The following is a 20081-nucleotide window of genomic DNA, read 5'->3' on the forward strand; positions in this document are numbered from 1 at the left end:
CCACATCATGTATTAGAAGCTGCCTAAGTAATATTTAGACTTCAGTTCATGTCATCTCTATATATTCTTTTTGTGCATTTTCCCAAGGACAGAGCACAAAAATACTGGGTTGTATTCTTGTCTTACAATTCTGTGAAAAATGTTTTGAAGCTTCTTTTTAATGGCTTGTAATTATTTTTATGACGTTTCAGTGAAGTATGGTGTGGTTTGGTAGCTTATCACCAAAGTGCAGTTAAGTTTTGGGATATGGAAAGATGAAAAGAATGATTTTGTAGCACTTATTATTTTTTACTGGAAAATTTGGTTGAGTGGGTGAAGAGGAGTAAAGTTGAATCAACCCTGACCTTTAAACACTACTTTGCAGTGGATGATACACGTTAATTCTGCTTATATTAGAGGACTTTACTGATGAGGAAGGCATTAGTTTGGATTTCTTTAGATGCCATTTTATAGAATTCATCCAGATTACTTAAAAACTCTAGGAGTGTGCAAACAGAATTATTATTTATTTTATATTACTCTTACTATATTAGATTTAGGTTAACTTTATATAAATTAAAGCTTTATCTTTTAATTTATGTTGTGTCCTCTAAACAATAAATGTGTTCACACCTATACAAAAGGACTTGGAGAATAATGATCCTGTTTTAAATGATTACAGAGGACTATAATTTTCCCATCTTACTTTAATGAGATCTTTCCATGAGTTATTTGATGCTAAGATTTTAGTTTGGAATGAAGCACCTAATTATAGCCCTGCCCTTATGGAAAATATGATTTGCTTTACAGTGATCCTCTTTATGATGTGGTTTTCCAGGAATGCCTTGCAGCAAAAAGCTGGGACTGCGTGTGTCCTTTAAAAATGTCTCCCAGTACATGCAGCTTTTCATTTGCTTGTCCAGTTTACTACCTTGGCCAGCAGATGGTGCCCAAGTATAATGAAAATGTACTTGTGATTGAGTATGTGGATCTGTGTGAAAAACATTTTTCACTTTAAGAATATTGATTAAAATTTTTAGTCTAGATATTCAAAAACTACAATAGAAACTTTTTACCTTGTTAAACTCCATTTGTATATGTAAGTGACACTAACACTATAAATAGCTCCTGTTCGCTCCTAAGTTGTTGGGTAACTTTATGGGGAAGCCTATCAATACCTCTTCTTCCTAGGGATTCTTTGTGTCCTTTGGCATCAATGACTATGGTCAGGATTACACATGGTAAAATAACCTTAATATTATTTGCAAAAAGTACATTCACTTTATTAAGAATAGCCCTATTGTTTGGGCAAAGATATATTCTACAGCAGCGTTATCCAATAGAACTTTCTGCAATGGTGGAAATGTTCTATAGCTGTGCTGTCCACTATGGTAGCTAGTACTGACATATGAGTATTGAGCACTTAAAATGTGGCTAGGGTGACTGAGGAACTGAATTTTAAATTTGAATTAATTTAAATTGCTGTATGCGAGTAGCGGTTCCCTTATTGGGCTTTTTCAAGACCTGGGTCGTCTGTTGGGCCATTGGGAAACCTGACCTAGGAGACGAAGAGCTGCTGGCCAGCTGGGGAAGTGGCCTGGGGATAGGGACTATGAGTTGGGTATTGTGCTCATAAACTGTCTCTGCTCCAGGGGAGACCTTTATTCTGTGCTCTCACTGGGTGATCGTGATCGTCCATGGTCAACTTCTAGTTGCTTTTCTACTGGTCAGGCTCAGGTTTCAGAAGCGTGCTCTCTAGCAAATCTTTACAAAAGAAAAAATAATCATTTTCATGATTGTGTTTGGGTAGAACACTTAATATGGTATAAATCTGATTAATTTGCTATTTTTGATTCAGTGGACACTTGTTAGGTAGATACTTAACCTTGAGCTCTAGAAATAAGACTAACCAAGGAATGAAAACTATTTCTTGAGGTATCAATAAAACATAACCTTTCACACACTCATAAAACACTTAGCTACTAGTTAATTTTCAACATTAAATGCTAATTAAATATCGTTCTTAGGTATTTACCCAGGAAAGGCCAAGTGGCAACAAATTGTAACTGAGACGGAATAGCTTTGAAAACAATGGCCTGGCATTTCTTTTAAGCTTTTTTTCCCCCGGTGACTCATATTTTTGACAAATTTAGTCACTTTTTCTTTCTTAAAGGTTTTTTAATGTGTGTGGCTTTGTAATAGCATCCTTTTATGTCACAAGCAAGTTGTTTTTGGTGAAATTTCTATTGTTCTTTTAATAAACAAAAAGGGATGACAGTAAGCTTATAAGTATATTGCAAAATTTAATTTTAAGGGAATCAAAGTACTCTCTAAGTGTTGTACTATTAAACCAGAGATATATTAATAAACGTTGATTTAAATGTGTGACTTCTAAAGATAGTTTTTATTATTATTTTTTTAATCTTTAAAATCAAATGTGTTAAAGTAGGAAATGGGAAAAATATGCAGTCCTAAGATGTTTATGAATCTCTGGTCATAGTTTAGTTTTGTCAAACTTCTCATTTTTTGAAATTTAGGTTTTTTTTATTCTTAATAAAGATCCCTTTGAAAAATTAAAATCAATATGTTGTGGATCATTGGAAGTTATTTTCATTTTCTTTTTAGTTTTATTTGATACTTTACAGCATTATTCTTTGTTGCTATTTATTTTTATGTTTCATTGATATTTAGCAATACCTTAAGGAGACTATCCTGCACTTGGTATAACAGTATTACATGCTGCTCAGAGGAATGCAAAGACGTGAAATATAAAGTTCTCATTTTAGTTGTCTAATAATTTCTAATGCAGTAGTTATATTTCTCTTACAGTGTTTTACACCTGTAAAACATAGCACACGTAAAAAAGTGTATGAAAATGCACAGGTACAGTTTAAGGAACAATTACATACATCCCTGTACTCTTAACCCAGGCAAGACTTAGCATATTACAACACTCCAGGAGAGCTTTGATGTTCTGTTGGCTTCACTTCCCTTTTCCTGAGAGGATGCTTGTTCTGTATTCTGTGTTAATCATTTCTTTGCTGCTTCTTTTTTTTTTTTTAACTTTATATAAGTGGAATCATATCATATACATTATTTTGATACTTGCTTCTTTCATATTTTTCAGATTCATCCATGTTGATAAATGTAGCTATAGTTCATTGTTTTGTGGTAAAAATTTAAAATCAGTGTATAATGTACATACATCAAGAAATGCAAATCTTAAGTGTGAAGCTTGAAAATATAGGGGAAAAGGTTCAAGGGAATAGATTTGGCAATAATTCACTGGATATGACAACAACAGCACAGACAACAAAAGAAAAAATAGATAAATTGGACTACATCAAAATTAAAAACCTTTTTCATCGAAGGGCACAAAAAGGCAACCCATGGAATGGGATAAAATATTTGCAAATCATATCTGAGTAAGAGTTATTAATATCCAGAATATACCACGTTTTCCCAAAAATAAGACCTAGTGGACCATCAGCTCTAATGCATCTTTTGGAGCAAAAATTAATATAAGACTGGGTATTATATTACATTATATTATATTACATTATATTATATAAGACTTGGTCTTATATTAAAAGAAGGCCAGATATTATATTATATTATATTATATTATATTATATTATATTACATTACATTACATTACATTACATTACATTACATTACATTACATTACATTACATTACATTACATTACATTATATTATAAAGACCCAGTCTTATAGTAAAATAAGACTGGGTCTTATATTAATTTTTGCTCCAAAGACGCATTAGAGCTGATGATCCGGCTAGGTCTTATTTTTGGGGAAACACGGTATAAAGAATCCTCCAATTCAACAACAAAAACAAATAACCCAATCAAAAAATAGACAAAGAACTTGAATAGATGTTTCTTCAAAGAAGATATACAAGTAGCCAATAAGCACATGAAAAGATGCTAAACATCACTAATCATTCTGGAAATGCAGCTCAGAACCATAATGAGATACTACCTTACACCTATTAGGATGGTCACTGTTAAAAAAAACAAAGCAAGTGGTGGCAAGGATGTGGAAAAATTGGAACTCTTGTGCACCATTGGTGGGAATGTAAATGGTATCGCTGCTAAGGAAAATAGTATTACAGTACCTCAAAAAAATAAAATAAATAAAATAGAATTACCAAATAACCTAGCAATTCCACTTCTGGGTATCCAAAAGAATTGAGACTCAAACAGATATTTGTACTCCCATGTACATAACATCATTATTCTCAATAGCCAAAAGATGAAAGCATCCAAAATGTCCATCAATAGATGAATGACCTAACACAATGTGGTATATACATATAATGGAATATTATTGAATCTTAAAAAGGAAGGAAATTCTGACACATACAACCTTGAAGATACTATGCTAAGGGAAATAAGCCAGCCACAAAAAGACAAATACTGTATTACTGCACTTATACGACATACCTAGAGTAGTCAGATTCATAGAAAGAAGAATGGTGGTTCCCAGTGTCTGGGAGGAGAGAGGAATGGGGAATTAATTGTTTAAGGGGTACAGAGTTTTAGTTTCGGAAGATGGAAAAGTTCTAGAGATAGATGGTGGTGATGGTTGCACAACACTGTGAATGTACTTACAACCACTGACCTGTACATTAAAAATGGTTAAGATGGTAAATTTTATGTGTATTTTGCCAAAACTAAAAATAAAAAAAAAAAAATAGGAGAAGGAAAACACAAATCAGCAATATCAGGAATGAATGAAAGAGGAGGCTCCACACAAATCCTACAGACATTAAGAATATAACGAGAATATTATAAATGACTTTATACCAATGAAAACTTTGAAGAAATAGACACATTTTTTGAAAGACACAAAAAACAATACTGATTCAAGGAAAAATGGGAAATCTAAGTGACCCTATACCTACCAAAGAAATTTAATTTGTAATTAACCACCTTCTCACAAATAAATCTCCAAGCCCAGATGGCTTTCTTGGTGAATTCTATTATGCTTTTATGGAAGAAAAATTATATCCTACATGAATTTTTTCCATGAAATAGAAAAATCAGGGAATGCGTCCCAACTCATTTTGTTAAGTCAGTATTTCATTGTTTCCAAAAGAAGACAAAACATTACAAGAACATAAAACTATGTACCAACATTCCCTCATGAACATAGGTTTAAAAATTCATAATTAGCATACTGTATTCAGAAAATATAAAAAGGATATTATGAATAAATGGGCTTATTCTGGGAATAAGAGGTTTGCTGGCACTTGAAATCTATGTATTTCATTATATAAATAGTTTAAGAACAAAGAAATCATGTGATCATCTCAATATATGCAGAAAAAGCTTTTAACAAACTGCAACATCCACCCATGATAAAAACTGTCAGCAAATTAGGAGTAGAAGGAAACGTCCTCAGCCCTATTTAAGTTATTCATGAAGAAACTAAAGCAATTACAAAAAAAAAAGAAAGAAAGAGGAATTAGCATTCCTGAGTTTTAGAATGAAAGCTGTAGTAATAAAGATAGCACTGTTAGTGAAAGGATAGATAGATAGACCTATGAAATAGAATAGAAATTCGAGAAATAGGTCTCCACATATATGGTCAATTGATTTTCCACAAAGATGGCAATGGAATTAAATGAGGAAAGGAAGGTCTTTTCATCAAATTTTGTTGGGAAAACTGGATATCCACACGTGGGAAAAAATGAAATGGGTTGTAGGCCTAAATGGAAATGCTAAGAACTATAGAACTTCCAGAAGAAGACAGAAAAATCTTTGTGACCTTGGAGGAGGCAAAGATTTCTAACATAGGATATAAAAAAACACAAACGATCAAGGGAAAAAACCTATAAACTGGACTCTCAAAATGAAAACTTTTATCTTTGAAAGACACCATTTGAAAAATTACTTGGCAAGGCAGAGAATGGGAGAACATATTCTAAATACATGTATCTGACAAAGGACTTGTGTCTAGAATATGTGAAGAACTCTTACAGCTCAAGAAAATGTAGGCAACAACCCAATTAATATGCAAGAGATTTTATGGACATTTTACAAAAGAAAATACATAAGTGGCTATTATACACATTGAAAAGATGGTCAACATCATTCTTTATTAGGGAAATGCAAATTATAAAGCATAATGCGATACCACTACACACCCATTAAAATAGCTAAAATGATAAAGACGGAGAAGACCAACAGGGTGACAATATGATGAAACCGGAAGTCTACAGTGTTGATGGGAATATAAAATGGCACAACCACTTTGAAAAACAGTTTGCCAATTTCTTACAAAGTTTAAGACAACTTACCATATAATCCCATGATTCTGATTATTTGTAGGTGTTTAGTTGAGAAATGAAAATGTATGTCCACATAAATATTGGAATTTGAATGTTCATAGGAGATTTAGTCATAATAGCCCAAATGGGGAGATCATCTAAATGTCCAGCATATGACTAAAAAAGCAAATCATGGTTCATCCATATAAGGAATCCTACTAGCAATAAAAAGGAATGAACTTGGGATGTGTGCAACATGGCTAAATCTCAGAAACATTTCCCTCAGTTAAAGAAGCCAGACATAAAAATGCACAAACTGTTTGATTCCATATATTTGAGATTCTACGAAATCAGGTTGCTTGGATTTGCAGGAGGGAGTAGATTCATTCCAGGAGAACTCAAGAGAACTTTTGGGTGGGATGGAAAGAATCTATATCTTTAATGTGATGGTTACACAGGTATATGCATTTGTCAAAACTCGTGAAACTGCATTTTAAAGGGGTGGCAGTTTTATTGTAAATAAATTATATCTCAGTAAACTTAATAAAAGTCATATCCAGGTGTAGCTGAGGCCTCCTTGGTATGGCTTCTCCCAATTTAAACCTGTAAATTAAAGGAGTAAGTTATCTGACCCCTCCCCCCACACACACACACGCACACGCACACACACAGAGCCAACACACACTGGTGAAAGAGGGATTGGAGAACTTCCATTCAAAATCAGGGAAAATGGGAGACACATAGCAATGACAATTTGATAGCAATTCTGAAATCTAGCCAGGTATCTAATCCGTTGCCTGTTTCTTGGTCAGGGCTTAGTGCTGCTTCCTGGAAGTGTTCAGGGCTCTGGGCCTTTCCCTTTGGGTTATCTTTTAGCAAAGAAATGATTTGTTTTAAGCTGAGTAGTTTTCTCAGCCTGCTTCCTGTTTGTAGGAATCTGGGGACTCAAATACCTCTTTTCATTTTGAACCCTCTGTCCCTTTCACTGGAAGCGAGTCTGATTCCTTGCTTTTGAGGCTATGTTTGTGTCCTTTGCCTTTTCCCTCTGTGTACAGTTTCTTATAAGCCACAGCTTTCAGAAATGATCACCAGATTCCTCTCAAGAGCAAGGAACTCCGTCCCTGCCTCTGGTTTCTTGGTGAGTTTGACTCAGTGCCTTTACTTTGGGGAACTTTGATTCCCTCCTACTTCTCCACAGTCACACTTCCTGCCATCTCCCAGAGCCTGGCAGACCTTCAGTTTTCGTCCTTTTCATGACATTGCATGTTTGTTCTAGCTAAAAGTGGGGCCATCAGTTATTCTTCTAGGCGCTTCTCTGATGCAGTCTTAACTACCATTGTCACTACTGTATCTTTAATTGTTATTTCCCAAGTTCCTGTTTTGTTTACTCCTGGAATTCATATTTCGGTGTTAGAGATTTTGAATCTATCTTCCTTATCTCTTGCATTTTCATTTATCATATTCACCCCTTTATTTTTTCCTTTGTGTTCTTAGAATACTTCTTGCACTAGTTTTCTAATTCGCTGATTTGATTTTACACTGTTCTCTTCCATTATGGATTTAAAATTTGGTAATCATGGTTTTCATTTATAAGCACATTTTTATGATCAGATTGTTCATTTCCTCTTTACATCTGAAATGTTCACTGGAATCACATTAAAAACACAAATTAAAAATACATTTTGGAAGTTTCCTTCCTTTTTTTAAGTTTCTTTTGCAGGAAGACGTTTGATTGGTCTTTAGGCTTTTAAATCTTATCATATGTGTCATTGCTTATCTCTTTATCTTTACAGGGACAAGTCTATGTTTCTCTAGTATTTGGAATCAACAGAGATGCTGAGAGAACGGTTCTGGATTCCTGTTGAAATATTTTAGCATTAGAAATATTTTAGCATTAGGAAAAAGTAAAAGGGAAAAAAATCTGTATTTCCTATAGTTTTACTCCTTCAGAGGGGTAAAAAGGCATTTGCATGTCAGGGAATTTTATAATGTGCTGAAGCTTTTCTTTCTGTGTTAGTTTTGGCGCCGTGAAATTAATGGAGCCACAGTCCTTCTCTTCTGATTGGCCCAAGTACCATGATCCTGAGCCCACTGGAATCACATCCCCTGTGTAATTGTAGGCTGTCTACACGCCCCACGACTTGCCCTTCTGTGCAGCAGGCAGCCTGTTACTCTTCATAAGAACGCTCACGATGTTGAGCTTTGCCTTCTACCCTCTGTCTCACTGTTCACCCTGACCTCCAGCCCCATCACTGTGACTTTGAGCTGTCTTGGAACCTACGTAGACTTCCAGTTAATTGTATTTTCAGCTGGAGATGGTTTCAGTGGCAAGAAATGAAACTTCTGCGCCTAATGTCCTGTGTTTCTTGGGCAGGCCAGATTTTAGCAACGATACCGACCTTCTTTAGTTGGCTCAACTGCCTTCACGGGAAGCTGGCTTCAGCAATGCCTGAGCTTTACATAGCCTACATTGGAGCATGTTCTAGGGGCAACCTAATGAATTCAGTTTGGGACATGTTGAGTTGGAGGTAGGGCTATGCAACTTGTATTTGAGGCCAAAAGAGCAATTTGCGCTGGAGATGTGGGTTTGGTAATCGAAGCTTTTCTTTATTATTTGAAAAACTAATCGTATATTGAATTGTCTAGGGAAAGCATGTGATAAAGAAATAACTACGGTCAGACACAGAACCCTGGGATTATAGAATGTATGGGCTGGGCAGAGAAAGAAGAACGAGTGAAGGTTACTGTGAAGGAGATTTCTGAAGGATCAAATGAGAACCAAGGAAGATGGTTCTACAGAACTAATGAATGTGGCATCTTTAAAAACTGTCCCTAATGTAGCGAGATCAACTAGGGAGAGGACAGATGACAGCTCATTTGCTTGAGCAACTAGAAGAATATTGATGACTTTACTTACAGCACTTTCAAGAAGTCAGATTGTAGTTGACTGAAAAATATATGGCAGGTTGGGACATGGATCCAGTAACTTATTTTGAAATTTTATTGTGATGGGAAAGAGGTAGATTGGTACAGAGGACAGCTGCAAGTGTTGTTTTATGTATGCACCCTGTGTGATAAATCAATAAATGTTTCAGTCCTCTTTTTTATTAATATTTTCTATGAGAAGAATTACTTTTAATATTTAAGCATTTTTAAATTTTTAAGTATAGCTCCTTTTATGATTGTTTAATCTATTCTTAAAGAACAGGCCACTGCTTAGTATGACATATCAGGTTGCCTCTTCCCACATTCTGAGTTTTAAATGCTTATATCAGCTCTAGCATATTGACAGATGAGTTTATTCCCAAAATATTACTTTGTCTATTTTTCTCATTTGTTTTTAAGTATTTGGCTATCTGGGATATTGAGTAGCGGTATAAAAAAATCAATTGCTCTCTTTAAAACAGCTTTTCCAGAGCTTCTAAATTATTTAGTAGCGAGTCTATCAGTGTTACTACCAAAAACATTCATTTTAATCTTATCTTTTTGAATTACTATTTTGTCTTTTGGGAATACTTAGTACGGCTCACAATTTGTGAAGGAAATCCTAACATGGCTTGTGGTTGAAAGTTAGTGACTTTAATTCATTACATAATGGTAAGTTTCCATTTCATGTATCTTGAAGCAGCTGTTCAGAAAATAGATGTTTGTACTCTTGGAACATTCATTGAAGTAACGAATCAAAATACATGAGATACTCCAGGTTAAGGTAGAATATTGAGAATGGTATTTTTATACTGTGTTATATTGGAGAAAAATCTTTTTGTTCAAATTCATTTGGAAGCTTAAACTATTTTCACACTTATGTTGTACTTATCACATTTTAACCTGAATTAATATGGCACATTGTAAAATTTAATACTGATTTATCTGTGGTTTCTTACAAGGTTTTAAATTCATTTAAACTTTCAGCTACATGAAAGTTTTGTTTTTTTATATATTTTAAGGCTTCATCTTGATGTGGAACATGAATCCAACAAAATGTGCTAACATGTTAAAACAATTATCTTCTCTGAGATTATATGCTTCATTTTTTTTTCTTCTCTTCCTACATGTGGCAAAAGGGGAAAGGAGGAGAAAAGATTTAAATACATGTAGTTTATTGTAGTTCCACTTACAAAAAGCATTTGTTTGTAAGCAAGTATGTGGCATGTAGGTGACATTTTATCTATAATTTAAATGAAGTAAAATGTGAAAAATACAAGTTGTTATTATTTAGATGTTTTCTTTACTATTGAAGCATCATTGTTACTATAAATAATGATCTCATTTCCAAAAGAAAAAAATTGATAATCCTAGATTTGAACACCCTTGTGTCCTCCAAATTCCCCAAATTCTGATTGTTACTATTTTGGTCTGTTAGCAGGGAACAATACACTGCGAAGCTCCAAATGAGATCACATTCAATGAGTCCAACCTACAGAGAAGATGGACAAAATATTACCCCAAAGAGTTGTGTAAGACCAGATTCTACTTTTGTTTGTTTGTTGTTTTAAAATAATTTCACAAATTTTTAGTTTCATATTGTCAAAGTTTCAATGATTATTTAAAAGCACTGAATAAAGTCTGGAACTGTTGGTAAACATTCCGATGTCAAGGGAATGGTGTATTTGGTATATTCCACAGTGTTCTTTCTGCTTTCTCAATAAGTTGGAGGCATCCTGTTAATCAGCCTATTATTTTTGCTGTGCATCGGAGAATAACTTTGGAAAGCTCTGTTTTTTAGTTATTTTTTCCTTTTTTCTTTAGCTCAGTATATGCATAAAAATGATGAGACACCCAGTTGCCATAAATGTAACAAATTGGGATTAACTTGTAATGAAATCGGGAGCACTGCCCTTCTGATGAAAGTGAACTATATCTTGAAATATGAAGACCTCTCACAGCTAATTGCTTTACCATAGACTTGGGTCGAACAAGGTGCCAGTGAGCATTCCAGCTAGTTTTGTAAAGGAAAAGACTGCCTGCCTCCTAAGAAGGTCTTTGTAGCGTAACTCTGGCTTGTCTTGGGTGACAAGACTTTAGTTACAGGGGGTCATGTGATGCGTGACTGTTTAGCCCATATTGTTCTAGCCATAACTCCTTGCATTTTCCCCAGTTAGTTCGGAACTTTGAAAATATTTTAATATAAAGGATAGAACATTTTGAATATTTGTGGATTTGTTATCAACCATTACATTTACTCAAAATAAACAGGGCAAGTACATTTTCTTAAGATGTTCTTATTCACACACACACAGAAAAAAACCCCACAAAAAAACAGAGGACCAACATAGAAGCAATAGTGAATTTTAATATAGTATATGTAATAAACATTTTGTTCAATATAAATTTGGAGACTCAATAAAATATGAAGAATATTTTAGTGTGGTTTTCATCACTTCAGATAATTTAAATGGCCATAGGTAAATGGATTCATTTGTTAGTAATGAGGTTTTCTAAATGTGTGAAAATCCTGTACCAACAAACTCAATTTCAAAATAAAATATTTTTGGCTCTACTCTAGAATATACATTATTATTTTACACAGACTTACTGTCCTAAGTTTTTAGAGCTTTCAGATCATTGTTCATTTCTGAGCACAGATCTTAGTTTGTCCTCAGTTAATTATAATTTTAATCTGGTTTGATAAATGTGTAATATAATAAATTATCTGGGAGGGGAAAGCGTGGAATTTTAAATTTTTTTTAAAGTAAAGAATCACCATAATTGTGTTTTCATGATGTGAATTCAAAGCTTCTTTCTCTTTATATTCAGTGTATGAATGAGAATTAATTTAAGAACAAAGAGCTTCTCGGACATCAACACAAACTTTCCTGTTAACTAATTTTAATGGGAGTAAATAATTCATCTTTTAAAGTGTTCTCCCACCCCCCTTTTAAAACTACTGTGGTATACCACAATTAAAACTTTTTGTAAAAGAACTTAAAGAGAAGAGTCTGGATTAATTTTTAAAATATTCTTTTGATGTGTTTTTTTTTGAGGTCTTGTTACTGTGTGAATATATTGTGAAGGCATCTCATAGCCCTAAGCAGTTATAATAAACAGTCATTACTTAGAATTGAGAACTAGCTCAGTTGTAACATAATCCTTTCCTCTGAGGGCGATATAGCATTACCAAAAAAGCACACAAAACTGTCATTACTCTGAATGACATATATTGTGTCCATCTTTTCCTTTCCTTTCTTCCTTTCTTTTTTCTCTTTTCCTCCCTCTTCTCTCCTCTCTCCCCTTCCCTACCTCCCCTTCTTCCTTCTCTCTTTTTTCCCTCCTTCCTTTTGTCTTTTTTTCTCTTCCCTTCTTTCTTCCCTCCATCCCTTCTTCCTTTTCTCTTTTGTATTTCAGGAAGTTCATTTGAAAAAATCTACTGATTCTTTGGATGACAGCGACATCGAAGCCCGCCTTAATAGTTGGAATCTTGGGGTAAAAACAGTATTTGTTTTATGTATGTATATTGATGTGTCAGAATCGTATTGTATTTGGAAAACATCTGAACTAATTTAATTCTATTCGGTGAATATTATTGGATGTTAGACATTTAGTATTGTAGTAGCACTGAGAAGACTTTGAGTATAGGAAAGAGAAATAACATCCCAAAGAAGCATAACACAGCCCCTGCCCTCGGCAAGCTGCCTTGGTTTTGGTGAAATAAGAGATATACACATAGTTAAATAATAATTTAAGATGGTATTTGATGAAATACCAAAATGAGTTAGATAGAAAGAATACTGAGGTGGAGGGGAGGAGAAAGGAGGGAGGAGTTGGAGAACAACCCAAGTTGTTCATTTGGGTTAAACAAAATCTCAGGGAGACTTCGGAGGAGCCGCCATCATGGACAACAGCTTTCAGGTACAAGGGCTGGTGGGCGTGAGTTACTTGGACAGGTGACGAGGAGGGGAGCTAGGAATTCACGGCAGAAACAGGCGTGAAGAAAGGTGTGATCCAAGTCAGCTGTCATGACTGGATCTTTGGGGTGTATGTAGGGGATTAGAGGGCAGTTGTCAGGCTGAATCGTATGGGAGCCTTGAATGCTAAACTGAGAAGTTTAGCTTTTAGTTTTTAGGCAACAGTGAGGCCTGGAGCTTTATTTTTTCCCTCTACGTTATACTTGATATACCTGCTGTTTAAATGCTTTGAAGACATGAAAAGGGGTTTAACACAACTTTTATCACACTTTGTTATTATAAAAATAATTTGTAATTTGAATATTTGAAAAATAAAGAAAATCTGAGGAATAAACTGTTTTAAAATTGTAATACTGAGAGTTGTGTTAACATTTTGTTATACGCATTTTTCCCTCCTTTGTTTTCTGTGTGTCCTTATAAAATTAAAAGTCAAACAAAATTGGGGTCCTATTTAAATACTAATTTATTATGTGCTATTTTAAATTTGGTTTAAGTTTATAATAGTTGTATAAACATGAATCTTAATGGTAGCAATTTTTCTTTTGGAGGCATGTTCCCGTAATTTATTTAAGCATTCTGCTATTTTTGAACATTTAGGTTGCTCCCAGTTTGTTGCTAATATAAGTAGTACTGCAATAAAATTTCTTAGAAGAGTCTCTTGATACATATTTAGTTGCTTTCTTAGGTCTAGAAGGTGTGCATACCAATTTACGTTCCAACCAGCAGTATGAGGGATTGTCTCACTTCTTCACTGACATTGGGGATTGTTATTTTAACAAACCCTTCCTACTAGTAATGGTCTCTAGTGAATGCAGTGCTTTAGGAAAATTGACTTGGTGGCATTATGAAAGTTATATTGGGTGGGAGTGAAACTAGAGCAAGGGAACCAATCATCTTTTAGGTGTTTGTAGTGGCCTCCACATCGGTATGATTTCTGTGAATATGCAAATGGTAGGAAGGAAACACATTGCAGAGTGAAGAATGCTTAGTGACAGATGGGGAGGCCGAACAGAAGGGCACCTAAAGGTTTGCTTCTGGGAAATGAGAATGTTGGCTCTCTGTCAGTTAACTGATTGCCCGATGGGGGAATCCATTTTAGGGGGTAAAAGTTTTACTTTAGCCTGGTGGAGTTTGAAGAGATGGTAAGAGTAATTGGGGAGTTGAAGGATTGGAGCTTCATGAGACTCAAGGGCTGGAGTCCTACTGCATAGTCTGGTAGTTACATCCAGAGCCTGGACCAGCTCGAGACTTTCAGAGAGTTCAGAGCGAGGAGGGCTGGGTGGACATCACAAACTGAGGACACCTGGGCTCGTGCAATGGCCATGATTTGAAGGTAGGGCAATGGTAAGAATTTAAAGCAATGTGAACCTCTTGGTCATTTTGGGAGTGTGTCAGTGAAAGAGAAGAGAGAAATGGAATTGATCATGAGAGGGGAATAGTAAGTCGAAAGGAAAACATTTTCTTATTTGAAGGTGTTGGGGAAGTTGCCTAAGTTACCAGCGTGGGAGAAAAACACAGGAAATCCTTCAAAAAGACAAATTCTTTTTGCCAGAAAGCAGTATCAAAGTGAAAAACAAAATTCTGGGCTATCCTTTTAAACTTCTCTTAGCCATTTGAAACTTCTGATGTCCATTTCTTAGCACATAGAGTACTTTTCATGACTATTTCACTGTTCAGAGGATTAAATTTTTCATTCATATAATAAAATAAAACACCTAAAATAGTTGGAGGTAATGCCTTAAAACGAGGCCTGCCTACAGTTTTGTTTCACATTTTTATTGTTCATAGAATGTACTAACAGCGTAAAATATATGTCTTGCATTTTTACATATTTATAACATATATGCATTAATTATGCTGAACTATATCTCTTGAGCACAGTAGAGTAATTGAAGTATCCAGTGTATTAAAAAGCTTAGATTTTGCTTTGATTTTAGTTTGTATGCAGATGTACCATGGACCTATTTTACTTTCTTCCTCTGAATGACCAGTCAATAGCTGGTTAATTTTTGTGCTCTGTACTAATTTTTATATGGCTGGCATGTCTGCCCACACCTTCATTCGGATGCATTAGATATTCTGGAACTTGAATTTTCCAACTTTTGTTAAAAAATACATTTCCTGCCCCCCCCAAATATTTCCTTTCTTTTTTCCAGAGTGTGTTCACAGTTTTTTCTAAAAATACTTAATTCAAGTAGAGATTTACTTACCAAACCTATCAATCAAATTTTCCTCCTGTATTATTTTTTCTTTTCCCTTTAACCTTTTTAACCTTTAGTTTTGGGGGTGCTTTCTTGCTTTGTTAATAAATTTTATGTGCATTTTGTGCATAACTCTCTTTATATAAATCTTTTTTCCTTTTTTCTGAGGATGGGGGTGAGGGGTCAGGGGAAAGCCTTTCTTGGGCCTTCCAGCCCGGTCACCTGTCAGTTCCCACCCTGGTCCCACGTGCTGACTGCAGAGCCTCACCCCCACCAGGAGCAAATAACAGTGAGGACTCTGAGTAGATCCCTTAGGTTCCTGGAAGCAGAGTCCGAAAGAACAGCATCCGGGTGTGGGAGAGCTCTCAGGACAGGACTTGGGGCGAAGGAGCGGGTGCAGTCAGCCTGAGTGAGTCTTCTCCTGATCCCTTGGGGAGCTTCAGAGGGTGAACAGCACCCCAGAGTCAGTGGGCCCCACCTGGACATCAGGACCCATCAGGGAGGTCAGGACCCAGGTAACCTCCCCACTGAAGGCAAGAGGGCACCTGCAAGCCATTAAGCAGCTGGGGATGCTCTGCTCTCCTGTGAGGACTGTGGGAAGCCTGGCTGTTCTACTCACTGTGGTCTGTCTGCTCACTGTGGCCTCCTGAGAAAGGTTCTCACCCATCACCCAGGGGCAGCTATCACTCGAGTGGAGCAGGCGTATGAGGAAGTTCAGGTGAGACAAGCTGTTGCAGCAGATGAGCTGCCCAAGCTGCGGACCCGTAGAAATGCGAGCTAAATCAAATGGTTGTAGTTTGAAGCCGTGAAGGTTTGGGGTGGTTTGTGATGCAGCAAAACGCTAATTGATTCAGTAGATACTGCCAAACAATTTTCTAAAGTGATTGTGCCAATTTGTGTCCTCATCAGCAGTGTGTGCCAGTTCCTGTTCCTCTACTTTCTCTTCAGTATTTGGTATTGTCAGTTAATTGTTTTTAATTTAAAAATGTAGCCATTAAAATGTACCTAAGCCACACACACACAAAAAAAAAAAAAAAAAAAAATGTAGCCATTCCTGAGAGTGGTTAGTGACGTTGCTTTGTGCGGTTATAGCATGTGTTTTCCTGATGACTAATAAAGTTACCTGCTTTTTGATATGCTTATTGACAGTTGGGGTAGCCTCTCAGAATGAAGAGCTATTAGGTTGGAGCAAAAGTAATTGCGGTTTTTGCAATTATTTTTAACCTTTTAAACCACATTTACCTTTGCACCAACCTAATACTTAAGGTTTTGCCAATTTTTCTGTTGGGTTGTCAGCGTTTTTCTGACTGAAATGTAAGAGCTTTGTAGCTATTTTGGTCAAGTCCTCTTGGAATATAGTGCTATAAATATTTTCTTCTACTTTGTTGCTTTCCTTTATTCTCTTGTTGGTGACTTTGATGAATAGAAATTTAAAATTTTAATGCATTCACTTTCTCATTTTTTTCACTTTATATTTAGTGCTATTTTTGTGTCCTGTTTAAGAACTTTGACTAAGGTCCTAAAGATGTGCTCCTATGTTTTCTTCTAGCAGTTCTATTATTTCACTTTTTCTACTTAGACCCACATACCATCTGGAGGTGGTGTGGTATATGTTGTAAGATATGGGGTTAAGATTTGTTTTTGTCCCATGTACTCGTATATCCAGGTAACATTCCCATTTGTTGAAAATACTATTCTTTTCCTACTGCAATACATTTTTATTTGTCTCAAATCAATTGACAGTACATGTTTGTTTCCATTCTGTTCCTCTGGCTTATTTGTTGAAATGTTGTGAGTAAACCAATGAATGAGCCTCCATTTGTAGTATTATTTCTGTGGAAAAACATTTTTCAAATTCTAAAATATTGACTTTAAAACATTATTTTAGAGCATAATTGATTTAACCTTGAGGACTGAACTTATTTTATGCTATAGAGAAAGTTTTGGCAGTTTCTCTGATGCTATGACTTAAAAATATTTAGTTGTGTTGCTAGTAATATATTGCATAATCATGTCCTTTCCTCAAAGACAGCTAAAATATCAGATAAAATGTCTTTCTATTTTTCTGGAACCAGAGACCATCTCTATTTGATCAACATTAGTCTATAAGAGGATATTTGGTGAGTTTGAACAAATCCTGAGTAATTTGAAGAAACAAACTGACAGAACCCTTTGTAACCAAACAAACAAATCTGCTAAAGCACTAAACAAAATAAAATGTCAAAAGCCAGTTTTTAATCGAGAGCATTCAGATGTCTGTATTTATGTCTAGTTTAAATTATTATATATTTTATTACTATGATTGTACTTGCTTCTTAAACACTAAATTGTTCAGTTATGTGATTTATTCATGTTATTGGAGCTTAATTATTTTTGGCTTTGTTTTCTGTATATTTTGTTAGACTTTAATGTTTTACATAAGACCTTTTTATTTTCCATTTTGGACATTCTTTATTGTGGTATTCTTTTTTGAGGTATTACGAGAGAACAAGAAGTTTGCTAAAAGAGGCATGAAAAAAGTAAATGTTAAGACTGTTTACAGATTGTTTCAAGTCCATGTTACTTGTGGGTTACAAAGTGGGAACATTTAACTTCAAAGCACATCTGGCTGTTGTTATGAAATCAGAAAATAGATTGCTTATTTCCCCCAAGTAGACTCAAGAACATGCTTTACTATGAATAATTTTCCTTACATATTAAGAGTGGTTACAAGACGAAGGCAATATATGAATAACTCAATAAATGAGTAACAACAGAAGATTTATGCTTGTTTATAGTGTTCACTGTTGCTTTTAAATATTAGAATAGACTTTTTGTTTTTTTTGTCTACTTGAGGAAGGACATTTATGATAACAGAATGACTCCTTAACTTCTGTGTTTAATGGCTTTTAAAGATAAAGAGGGTGAAAGAGGAGTTACTTTTGTATCATCAAAAGGCTACATTGTAATGAACTAAACCGATATTTTGTACCCTGTTTATAAATGTAGAGCTGGGTAAAAATAAGACGCAAATGGTTTTCTTGGCTTTTGGTTTTAAATTTTAAGCTTAATTAGAGCTCGAGCATCTTTGAGAATTCTCTGTTTCCTTCTCCCTTTATTTTCCCCCTTATATTTAATTTTGTTTCGTAAATTAGGGTTTTATGTATTTTCAGATTTGCATGTATGTTTGAAGAACTTACTTTCTATGCTCGTTTTCTCCATTCAAAAATAGAGAATGGTTATTTACTTTTCTTATATATGCCTTCAGACAATAAATATTTATTGAGTGCAGTTTGCTGCCTGCTGGAAATTTGCTGCCTCTATTTTTCAAAAAGCTGTGTATATATAGTACAGTGTTATTTGCTAAAGAACATGCCTCTTACTCTGGTGTGATATTAAGTGGATTTTGTTATTATTAATATTTTCCGTAGTAAATGTACTAATTCATACACCCACCAATATTGCTCCACATCTGGAACACTTTTATTGTCAAATTTTTATTGTATGCCAATCTTGTGGCTGTAAAATGCTATCTCACTGTGGTATTACTTCACATTTTTTTATTTCTAAACAGATCAAGCAGATTTTCATATGTTTATTAGAAATTCAAATTTCTTCATCAGTGAGATGTGTCTCACGTTTTTCCCATATTTTTCAAATGGGTTGTTGTTGTTTTTGATATTTAAAGGCCTTCTTTACACATTTTAGAGACTAATCATTTATGCAAACATCTCCCAATTTATGGTTTGTCTTTTTAGTTTATTTGTGGTATCTTTTTTTGGAGAGAAGTTCTTAAAGTGCTCAAATTTATTAATTTCTTTTTGTTTATGCTTTTTAAATGTTTCTTGTTTAAGAAATCATCTCTACTCCAAGGCCATAAAGTCATTCTTCTAAATTGTCTTCTGGAAGTTTTTATAATTCTGCTTTTAATGATAAGTATTGAATCCATTGGGAATTTATTATATATATGGTGCAAGGAAGGGATCTGATATTATTTTCTTCCACAGATTGAACACATTCTTATTTCTCAATAATTTGCAATGCTAGCTCTTTCATGAATCATATATATTTGAGTTTCTGGTACTTTCTAGTTTGTTCTATTGACTTATCTTCATTACTGTAGTTTTATTATGTCTCTGTAAGTCACCCCACCTTGAGTTTTTTCTTCAGAAATTGTGTATTTATTTATAATGAACTTGGTTTTCCAAAAACCCTATTGAGATTTTGATTTGGATAAATTTAGTTGGAGAATTGACATTTTTACAATATTGAGACTATCCAAAAACATGGTTTCACTTTCTATTTCAGTCTTAATGTGTTTCAAAAAAGCTTAACTATTTTCTGCATAGAGGGCTTATGTATATTTTCTTAGGTTTATTTTTAGGAATTATATATATATATATGTGTGTGTGTGTGTGTGTGTGTGTGTGTGTGTGTATATATATATATATATATATATATATATATATATATAATTATATATTATATGTTTAGAAACTATATATACCAGGGGTGCCAAAAAAATGTATACAAGTGGGCACTTTTGTCAACGTTGCTCAAACAGTAGTTCTCCGTGATCAGAAGTGTCTGGATGCTGATGGTAACCACTTTGAGCACCTCTTGTAATTGCAGAAGTCAAAAGTGACTCTATTCATCTTTTGTTGTCGGTATATATTGAGCATTACAATTTTAATACAGTTTTCCTTTCTTAAAATGAGTAT

At 34.5% G+C, this 20081-nt stretch overlaps 1 protein-coding gene across 1 annotated transcript in view; it reads left to right on the forward strand.

Annotated features, from left to right (window-relative positions):
• CEP112 (centrosomal protein 112) overlaps window positions 1-20081 on the forward strand; it is a 346080-nt gene that overhangs the window by 18328 nt on the left and 307671 nt on the right. The window contains exons 7-8 of the mRNA XM_074319364.1: window positions 10639-10732; window positions 12621-12698. Of these exons, the coding sequence (XP_074175465.1) occupies window positions 10639-10732; window positions 12621-12698 (172 nt within the window). The remainder of the gene's footprint in view (window positions 1-10638; window positions 10733-12620; window positions 12699-20081) is intronic.

Source organism: Rhinolophus sinicus, linkage group LG15 (genome assembly GCF_036562045.2).
Source record: "Rhinolophus sinicus isolate RSC01 linkage group LG15, ASM3656204v1, whole genome shotgun sequence".
Lineage (NCBI taxonomy): Eukaryota > Metazoa > Chordata > Mammalia > Chiroptera > Rhinolophidae > Rhinolophus > Rhinolophus sinicus.